General features: G+C 31.7%; 1 protein-coding gene across 4 annotated transcripts in view; it reads left to right on the forward strand.

Annotated features, from left to right (window-relative positions):
* LOC117172435 (steroid hormone receptor ERR1) overlaps positions 1–11,511 on the forward strand; it is a 281,691-nt gene that overhangs the window by 46,528 nt on the left and 223,652 nt on the right. For 2 of the 4 annotated variants that reach the window (XM_033360366.1, XM_033360368.1), the window contains exon 2: positions 10,613–10,672. Coding sequence is in view for 1 of the 4 variants with exons in the window: in XM_033360364.1 (XP_033216255.1) it covers positions 729–767 (39 nt within the window). In the remaining 3 variants the exon portion in view is untranslated. Of the gene's footprint in view, positions 1–666; positions 768–10,612; positions 10,673–11,511 lie in introns of those variants that run through there. The other 2 variants (XM_033360367.1, XM_033360364.1) reach the window with 2 other exon arrangements.

Here is an 11,511-nt window from a genome sequence, read left to right on the forward strand (position 1 = left end):
ACCTAAACGTACTTTATTGTACTATAATACATTTCCCAAAGTTTCAGCTCGATATTTTATTTACAAAAAAAGTTCTTAGGTTCAAAAAAACATTCAGTGAACGGAAAATGTGAGATCGGTAATATAGGTATTTAGCTATGTCACATGCCCTTAAATACAGGTATAATACATATCTCGAAAAGCTAATGATTTCAGAGATATTCAAATATTTGTAAATTTTACTCGTTCGTCGTTAACTATAAGTTACAATTATAAGCTATAATCTTAACCTTCTAAATGTTATATTTGTAGGTCTGATCTTATTACTCTAATGTGAACTAATTTTTGGCTAATAAAGTAAAAAGTTAATGTACATTAATAATGCTCAAAGTCGGAATCTTTGAAAGTTTGATCAGGAGCAAAAGCTTGACTTGACGCCCCTGGTGCGGCAGCAGGCTGACAATTGTACCATTTCGCACAGTCGCACGCGGTCCGTTAAGCGATTCACATGCAACGGAGAAGGGACGCGTGTTCGCGCTTTTCTTTTCGTGAATTCGCACTACCCTACTCCTACGTTTCTCACTTCTCTTCTACTTTCTTGATTCCCCTATTTTGAGACATGTGTTAAATATAGAATATCCTCTGCTCTTGTGGGTGTGTGTATGTATGTGTGTGCGCGCATGTGTGAGGGGATAATCAGTGAATGAGAAATTGCAAAGTGGCGAAAGAGTCTTCAGGTGTATACTGTTATGTACGATGCGAATATGGATGCCTGGATGTACGATGTGGTAGGTGCAAAAAATCTAATCCCATCATTATTTACGCTTCATAAAATTGATTAAATTTGATTCAGGAAACGTATAATTGGGTTTGAAATATAAACTGATTTTCTAAAATAAATAAAGTAAAAAAATCAAACTGTCTACCTTTATGGAATTTTGAGTAAGTCTAACTCCTTTTCCAGTCTGTTTAGGGCTAGTGTTACGGAAAGTTCCTTAATAATAGTCAGTGTCTACAAAATTTGAAATATATTTTTAAAGAAAAGTTGCATATATTTATACATATTGCATTTTAGAATAGCCGTGGCTAAGTTCACCGAAACTCGGTGAGCGTAGTATAAGTATTTTCGTTGAGACCATGAAAAATAGTAAAGGGCGGCTTTACATAAATTCGGTGAGCGTAGGCAAAATATTTTCGGTGTGTCTAGACACTTCGTATTACAATATGTCAGTTATACTTCAAAAATCAAAGGAAAAAATATATGAATTCATTTCCATTACGTACTTATTATTCTAGACAAGCTGTAATGACAGATGTGTAGTTCAATTTATTATAGTGAATACGGTATTCGAAAAGATAAGATGCACTTACAGTTGCAATGTGGCTTTGAGAACCAATTCAAATTTTAGTCCTAATTTTATCAGGATAATACTAGTAATTAATGCATTAAGTAAATAGTAATATTATATAAATAAATGTAATTGTTTCTAGTGAACTAATTAGAAATTTCTCGTTCTTAGATTATGCAATACATTTATACGCCGATAGATAAATATTATTTATATAACAAGCTTCCTATGACAGGTCTTAATAGTGACAATGTTTTGATAATTATTTCAATTTACATGCAATGTTCGTCTATTCTTGTTGTCTTTGCGATAAATTTTTAACATTTTTAACCCTCTGGTCATCAGCATTTTCTGGATCAACGTTGCTGACCAGCTGGGTCATTAATGACCCATAAATTTAAACATTTTTTAAAATATGTTTAAAGTGCATGTTTTAAAATAAATAGGGGTGAAATTAAATCGTCAGAATGTCTAGAAAAGGGCTAGACAATTGCGAAAACGATATTCTTTTTTTTTTTTAATTTTATGCGAAAAAAATGTAACAAAAAATGCGCAAAAATTGCAAAAATGACTCTTTTATTTTTTCTTTTGTTTTATACCCAATTGGAAAAAATCAGTGGGTTTCTTAATCTGTAGACTTTGCTCTATGAAGCTGTTTAAGTGGTTTTACAATTTTTTTCAAAATGTATATTTATCTCACCAAGTAAATGTGCACTGTGCTGAATTTTAATACTTACATTTTGGGCTGTTATTTTTTTTTTAATTGCACTTTTTCAAGAAACTATGAGTGTGAATTAAAGTTTAAGGTGTCAGATAACTATTCAGCATTCACAAAGAAAATTATTTTATATTAAAAATTGTTTGAATAAACAAATAATGTAAAAAAAGGTGATAAATGCTTATTTGTGAAAGAGTTCTGAAATTTGTTATGTAAAACGGAGTAAAATATAGTGTACATGTAACCAATAAACTTATAAAGAAATTGGTACTGATAAATACGAACACCTAATTAATCTCTGAACAAGACGTGCACACTGCGCGACGGTGGTCCCTGCAGATAGGTACCTGGCGTGCATTGCAAGCACGCTGTACCCGTTTTTCTATCCAAAAGTAGGGTGGACTCGTATTTTTCAATTAATTTTTTTTCACTAAAACACATTCAAAGCAACTTACTGAACAAATTTCAATTGAAAACTTGGCGAAAAGTTTTTTGTTCACGTTTCACCCGATTATTCACAGCAGGGATCATTAATGACCCGCTCGACACTTTCCGCACGTCCTGTACGAAAACCAGGGTTGAACTAAGAACGCCACTAGGCCCTAATGTTTACCCTAATTATCACAATATTTTCTTCGCCCCTGCGACGTTTCCTTTTTCAGAAACTTCAGTTTTCAAATCGCTCCGGGTCATTTTTGACCCAGCTGGTGACCAGAGGGTTAAATCTCATTAGAATTAAATTTGATAAATATGATGACAGCTTTAGCTGGAAAAGACTACTTGGGTTTTTCATATAGCTTTGTTTACTTTCCACTTATCCTCCACTGTTTTAAGTAGGTTATATAAAATAATTATAGTTAAGGCTGTTGGAACGAGGCGCACAATAATGGTGAAATCTGTGAGACGCTCAAAACTTACCAGCGGTCAATGATAATTCGGTTTTGAGGTTCTAAAAATGCACTCAGAATATTTTTCCGTCACCGAAAGGGGTTCCACGGTTGTAGGATATATGCTTGCTATCTGATTTTTCGAAACAAATCGCGTAAGAGCTAAAAAATGAGAGTAAAGTGGTTAACAAAAATGCACGAATGGAGACCAAAGCGACTGACAACTGTTTGGCGTTGATCGATCAGCGTTGCTTGATCATACTACCAACCATGTGTACCGTCGGTAAAGTTGCTCCTCTTGGCGGGAATTTTAATTAAGAATAAAAATGCGAGTTTTGTTCTTAATTTTGTAATTGTTTATTGACTGTCTTACTTGGCTTCGGAATAAGAAAACGGTGAAAAGTGATAAAAGGATGCCGTCGCTGATAATAATTGACAATATTAATTATTATTAATAATTGATAATAATTGTTCAATTAAAAAAATATATTATTCATTGATTTATATACATATCTTTTTTGTGTTTTAACGTGTAAAACACATATGGAAATGGCACATTACGTAGTATCGTACAAATAAGGTAAGTGTTGTACAAACTTTTGTCGCTTTGCAGAACACTTATATTAATCGCATAAATTAATTATTGAAAATAACAACATCTGCAGATTTTTGCAGACATTTAAAAACCATCGTCCTCTGAATATCGATATATACAATAGAAATAATTGTAAACAGCAGGCGTCAAATTTAGTATAATAATAATGTGTATAATAATTAATTAAATAAATTAATGAAACGATTAATTAAATAAAATAATAATAATAATAGTAATAATAATTCAATTAATTTTTTACACTGAATCTCTCCGAGTGCACTGTAATGTAGATATTTGCTTATTTGTTGCAAGGTTTTTCAGCAAAAATTGGTTACTAAATTCGACGTCTGCTGTGTGCAATAATTTCTATTATATATGTCGATGTTGAGAGTACGATGGTTTTTAAATGTCTGCAAAAATCTGCAGATGATGTTATTTTCAATAATAAATTTATGCGATTAATATTAGTGTTCTGTAAAGCGAGAATAGGTTGTATAATCCTTACCTTATTTATACAATTCTACGTAATGCGCCATTTCCATTTGTGTTTTGAACGTTACAACACAACAAGATATGTAAATAAATCAATAAATAATATATTTTTTTAATTGAAAAATTATTATCAATTATTATCAGAGAGTGCACGACGGCATCCTTTTATCACTTTTTTTCACCGTTTTCCTATTCCGAAGCCAAGTAAGACATGTAAAAAAAAATTAAGAATACAAATCGCATTTTTATTCTAATTTAAAATTCCCGCCAAGGGGAGCAACTTTACCGACAGTACATATGGTTGGTAGTATGATCAAGTAACGCTGATCCATCAACGCCAAACAGATGACAGTCGCTTTGGTCTCCATTCGTGTATTTTTGTTAACTACTTTACTCTCATTTTTTAGCTCTTACGCGATTTGTTTCGAAAAATCAGATAGCAAACGCATACCCCACAACCGTGGAACCCCTTTCGGTGACGGAAAAAAAATTCTGAGTGCATTTCTAAAACCTCAAAACCGAATTATCATTGACCACTGGTAAGTTTTGGGCGTCTCATAGATTTCACCATTTTTGTGCGCCTCGTTCCAATAGCCTTAAACACAATTTCGTTATTTTAAGTCGGTACTTGAAACTATTTTCTCGTCCACATAGCACACTTCCCGAAAAAACCTTGTGTTTTCTTAGGAGTTTTTCCAAGTAGCCGGGAGAAAAAAACCAGGTCTGTCGTAGGTTTAGACTTAAACCGAGGTTAAAATTTGGGTTAAATTGATTAATTGCATTTTTTAAATGATAAATTTAAGACAAAGTTAATTAAGACATCTTTTTCCCACGTTAGCATGCAAAGTTAAACTTATCAATAAATAAATTGTTTAATCTTTTGATAGACAAAATATCTTTCAATTATTTAATGGAATGTTGTTCACAACTTGGAGTGTTATTCAAGACTTTTGTTTTTTCTCATGTCAAAGTCATATTATAGGTTTTCGTCAAAAGTTGATCATTCTTAGATCATGAAATTGTCGAGAAAAATCATTTCAAGCAGCCTAAAATATATGCAAAAGTTTCAAAGGGATTTGAAAAGCTTTTAAAGAATTGAGAATATTTCAGGATAAAAAATGTAAGGGATTATATAAGATTTCCCAGGATTTCAATATTTTAAGAGATATCAAAGGATTTGAAATATTTGACGGCATTTTAAAATATTAAAAGTCATTTTCAACTTATTTCTGTAATTCAATAGGATTACAGTAAGTCCCAGGCATATAATTTATCTGAAGTTTAATAAAAACGTTTAAAACAATTGACAACTACAATTATCCAAGGACAAATATTTTTTATCTGTCTCGTGATAAAAATTATCTGACTTCGGATAAATGTAGTTTTCAATTGTTTGCAGCGTTTTTAACCAATTTTAGAGATAAATCATATATCTGGTATTTAGTGTGATTTCAAAGGATTTGATATATTTTATGGTATTTTAAAAGATTACAAAATTTCCAAGTGATTTCCAAGCACTTGCATGATTTGAAGAAATTTAAACCAATTTTCATACGATTTTAACGTATTTCTAAGATTTTTAGAAGATATGGAATAGTTTGATAGAATCTATCAGGTTTTTAGGATATTTTAAAGATTTCGGTGCATTTTAATGATTTTATGAGATTTTAAAAACTCAAGGTATTTTAATAAATTTTCCGAGATTTCAGGAAATATGATCAGATTTAATGTAATCTTACAGGAATTTATAATATGTAAATTGATTTCAAATCATTCAAGCATTTCGTATGATTTCAAATATTTTCAAATATTTCACAGATATTTCAAAAGATTGTCGAAGATTTTACGATATTTCATCAAATTCCAAGGCGGTTTCAATTGATTTAAGTAATTTTATGGGATTTCAATGGATTAAAAATTTTTTTAGTGAATTTTAAAATGCTGATTTGGGCCCGTGGTCCCAAATTTTGGGCTCTTTTATTTTTTATAAAAAATAGTGAAGTAAACAATTTTATTCTTTACCCTATGTTAAAGGTCACTTAGGGCTCCATAAATATATCGCGCGACCTTCGGTCGATGATTTTTCAGGAGCCTTAAATGAGCCTGAAATTATGCAAGAGAAAAGAAATTTTTTTGTTGGCAAATTTGTTAAAACCATAATTGTTTAAACAAAAATTGTCTAAACAATTTTTTTTTATTTTTCATTATATATATATATACGAGGTGTGTTCAAAAAGTAAGGTGACTTTTCAATTTTCGCGGGCTGCGTACATTCAAGTTTTAAATTTTTTGTTTTGTTGTGTTGGTACACTCGATCATATGTTCACCGTTTTGACTATATAGCTCGTGTTGTTTTTCTGGCAGAGGCGTAAAATGTTAGAAGGGTTTGGTGTGCTCGGCGATTTTCTTCTTTCGAAAAAAATGGAGCAAAGAGTTTGCATTAAATTTTGTGTGAAAAATGGAATCCAGTGCTCTAAAACTCTTGAAATGTTGACAGTTGCATACGGTGAGTCTACTCTGAGTAAGATAAATGTGTATACGTGGTGTTGAAAAATCGCCAAATTACCAGCAGAGAAGTTGCTGAAGATGTTGGCATATCGGTTGGCTCATGCCATGCTATCTTTTCGGACGTTTTGGGCATGAGACGTGTGTCAGCGAAATTTGTTCCAAAACTTTCGCATCACGATAATGCACCTGCTCATTCATCGTTGCTTGTGAAAGATTTTCTGACCAAAAACAGCACCACTGTCATGCCTCAGCCTCCATATTCACCGGATTTGGCCCCCAGTGACTTTTTTCTTTTCCCAAAACTGAAGAGACCCATGAAAGGACATCGATTTTTAACGATTGAGGAGATAAAAACTGCATCGCTGAAAGAACTCAAGGCTATACCACAAAATGATTATCAGAAGTGCTTCGATGATTGTAAAAAGCGTTGGCACAAGTGTATTATATCTGACGGGGATTACTTTGAAGGGGACAACATAAATATTGAGGAATAAATGAATATTTTTTGAGAAAACCATAAAGTCACATTATTTTTTGAGCGCACCTCGTGTATATTTCCAAAAAATTACATTTTAGAAATTTCAACGGACTTGTTGGCCAAATCGTTCTAGTAGGTGAATAAATGTATGCCTATTTTTTTATTTTCAAAACGAAATATTTTTAGAACTCGTTCTGGCCATTTTTATGTCTTATGGGGTTTAACATGTAAAATGTTTCCAATTTTTATTTCTTCGATTTTGGACAGGAAATTAAATGTCGATTTATTTCATATTTGATATACTTGTTCACTTATCAATGAATATTGTATTTGTCACATTTTAATATCTCAGAAATATTATGCAAAAGTTTTAGGCATATCAAAAATGGCATAAAATGGCAATATTTGGAGGCTCATTGTGATCCTCAGATATAATTGTGTAACTTGACATTTTGAAGAGACATTCTTTAGGCTATTGAGAATAGATTTCTAAAAGAAAAATGATTAAAAGTATAATTTACATTTAGTAAAGAGTAAGAAAAGCTCATGAAAATTGACACAATTAAGTTGAACACCGACTGAAGGAACTGCAGGTGGGCGGCTGCAAAAAAAGTTGACTCTCGGTCGGGCCTCTCATTGTACACCGTATTTGCTTGGTCCCAAAATACGGTTACTGAAAATGATTTGAATGGCAGAGTAATAACACGTTAATTAATCTATAGCTGCTCTCTGGGTTTAACTTGTAGCTGGTGTAAGGACTTCTTTACTCAAAATCAGGAAACTTTGAAGTCTCAGAGCGAGTTCTAAAAATATTTTGTTTTGAAAATAAAAAAATAGGCATATATTTATCTGCCTACGAGAACGATTTGGCCAACTTTGCTGGGCAAATTTGGCTGGGACATTGCTGTGCCAAGAAAAGGTTATGGTTGTGTCAACCATAGAAGTCGATAAGGCAACGCAAAGATATATACAAAGATATATGAATAAGGGTTATAATAATAATCGAGAGGCGATTGTTGTCCTCATCTCATCAGTCGCATGACTTAATGCGATGGTAGTACTAAGAAAGCATCCGGAGGTGACTGTTGACACCTCTAACGCTCGCGGCCGATGTTTAAATATAACAGAGGTAAAAGACGAACTCGAAATTACACCATGCTCGTAATGTTGTACCTATTCCTATCGCATCAACGCAAGAGATTTCAAACATCGTATTAAATTAACTTATAATGTCCTCATCTTATCAGTCACTTAATTTCATTCTTAGCTATGATGAAAAGCTGGGTTCACCCAAGAAAAAATTTTAAATGAAAAAAAAAAAATACACGACAATAATAAGATCTACTTCCTCCTGAATTACTGGAAAAGGAGAATTTAAATCAGATACAAAATACATTCAAGGGTAATAATATTGAATCAATTATCTAAGATCAACATGTAATTTGAAAGCTCTTGTTAGTATTTATAAAAGAAATGAACAACGTAAATATTATAATTGACTATAAGAAATATCTACATCATCTTTCACATAACAGATAAATCTACTAAAAAGATTCAGTTTATTTACTTTAAACGTTGAAATAAAGTATTATGAGCCATTCAGCAGTATTAAAATATGATGCAAGAATACTGTGAATCAAACATTGAAAATGATACAATTAACTATTGATAACATTGGCATCTACTTTCTAGAACTCTTAAATTAACATTTAGTGATACAAAAAATTAATTAAATAATAATAAAAATGCTGAGTGAAGTATCAATTACATATATTAAAATCTGCCACCATACATATAATAGCTGCAAATTTTGATTTTTCTTAGAAGCAACATTTTAAATGTAGTTGAATGAATCCATTTGAGGGTATGATCTTCGGTGACCACGTGACCAAATGAGTCCCCTGTTATAAACATTTTTTTTGTGTTCACCATGTCTAAAGGCAATGATATATCGCTCTCAAAGTTTTGAATCTAGGAAATGAGATAATAAATTGCGTTTTTATATTTAGTTTGAGTAATAATTTTGAAAAAAAATATCCGAGAGAAAGTAAATATGCAAAATTATTGTTTTTTTTTTGGTGCTCACTGTGTCCACACGGATTGAGATATCGTGTTTAAAATTTGACAGAGTAGATAAAAAGCACTAAAGAACGTTTGTATACATCAATATGTTTATAATTTCAAAGCAAGTTTATTTACAAATTGATAAAATAGGATATTATCATTCAAGTTGTAGTACTTTGTAGATAATTTTTGGTTTGATGCATTTAAGATTTTTTGATTTGTGTATATTGAGCACTGACACAAATTTTGGACTTTCTATATAAGTTTCTAAATCCTGAACACGATATCTCAATCCGTGGTGACGTAGTGAGGACCAAAAAATGAAAATCATTCTACACAAAAATTTCATGAACGAACTTAGTCCTGTGATCTCGCCTTTATCGACGTTCAAAGTTTCTTTTTTTCTCCGCTAGAAATCGCTAAAAATGCTCCAAAACTAATGATAGGTTACATCTATACAGATACTTATTTGTTAATTTGCAACAAATGTGCAAATTTTATTGTTTATGTTAATTTTTAAAAACGTTTAGACGATTTAGTTCAAAATTTGTGTCAAAGTGTTACAACTTGAATGTTAATATCCTATTTTACCAATTTACAAATAAACTTTCTTTGAAATTATAAACTCGATTATAAACATATTGACGTATAAAAACGTTCTTTAGAGCTTTTTATTTAATCTGTCAAATTTGAAACACGATATCTCAATCCGTGTGGACACAGTGAGCAAAAAAATGAAAATAATTCTGCATATTTATTTTCTCTCGGATAATTAAAAAAAATTATTACTCAAAATAAATATAGAAACGGAATTTATTATCTTATTTCCTCAATTACAAATGTTGAGAGCGATATATCATTACCTTTTGGCCGACAAGATTTTGACCCAGAAACCAGCGTATACATTTCCGAAGGTTTTTTGTGAGCTGTATCCGAATATGAGGTCCAAATTTGTCAATTGGCTTTGGTTTTCGAGATATCCTAACCTAAATGTGCAAAAACAGCGATTTTTGCCCTAAACAGAGGTAAACTCAGAAATATAGAAATTTGAAAATGTGAAATCTCAGCAAAACAAAAGATATTTTAGAAACTCAACGGCATATGAAAGGACGAGACTTATACTTTACAATAGCGTTTATGGTTTTTGAGTGAATGAAAAAAATTCGATGCTACATAACCTCAAATATAGGCAAAAATTGCTGTTTTTGCACTTTTAGGTTAGGGTATCTCGGAAACCAGAGCCAATTGAGAAATTTTGACCTTCAGATTCGGATTCAGCATGCCAAAAACCTTCGGAAAAGTAGATTCTGGTTTCTGGGTCAGAGGGTCGACCTGATTTTATCGGCCTGTGTTATCATATAGAGTGTGTCATTATCGGATAGGCCATTTAAATCTTGAATTATCTTTAAGCAAGTTGAATAAACTATTAAAATGTATGTGGAAGAACGGGAAGGAATGGAGGAGGATGCGATAATATTATAGTTAATTAGTTACTGAAAATATTAGATTCAATGATTAAATGCTCTAAATCGTCTGTTATAGGTTTTAAAAGCTGTGTTGAGCCTCCTACACTTTATGTCTTAAAAACTACAATGAATTCAGGTAGGATGAATAAAGAAATACGCATACATGTAAGGAACTATATAATATGTAGTTAAAATTAAAAACTATTCAATTTCAACGAGTTATGACTCAAAGTCCTAGAATTTTGAAGAGTTTTGAAACTCTTCAATTTTAAAGATATATAAATTCTAGAGGGCTGCGCCAACGTGACTTTGATCGGCTGCGGCAATTTACATACTTTAAAATACAAAATTATTTACAGATCATCATCACTATAAGAACTAGTTGCTTGCGGTGCTTTCTCTTTCACGTTCTCAGTAAATTTGCTGCAAAAAAGTTTTATTTGACATATGTATTTACAAAATCAACAGTCTCTGAGATAGACAGCACTATGGAAAACATCCGTTATCCTATTTTTACGTTTGAGACCCCCTGAATCTGAAAAATAGGTTTTTACGAATGTGTCTGTCTGCCTGTATGTCTGTCCGTCTGCGAACACGATAACTTTTGAAAAAAATTAATCTATTAGATTGTCCTTTTGTACACTCGTTTAGTGTCCTAAACTAAAGGTTAAGTTCGTTAGACAGCCATTTTCGATGAAAATTCAAAAAGTGGGCACATTTTGAATATATTTGAGACCGCTTTTTTCAAAGTTCAAGAATTCTCTGCACGGTTTTTTATAGTATTTAAAAAGTCGAAAAATTTATCTAATGACTTTTTTCAAAAAATCAAAAATTACCAGTGTTATAGCATTTACATAATTCCAAAAAACACATGAAAATGAACATTTTATGCCAAATTACGCACGATATGAAGAAAAGTCAGGGAAAGAAAAATGTTGCTTTTTGGATGCGCTACAAGATTATCATAACTTTTTG

This window comes from Belonocnema kinseyi, chromosome 5 (genome assembly GCF_010883055.1).
Source record: "Belonocnema kinseyi isolate 2016_QV_RU_SX_M_011 chromosome 5, B_treatae_v1, whole genome shotgun sequence".
NCBI lineage: Eukaryota > Metazoa > Arthropoda > Insecta > Hymenoptera > Cynipidae > Belonocnema > Belonocnema kinseyi.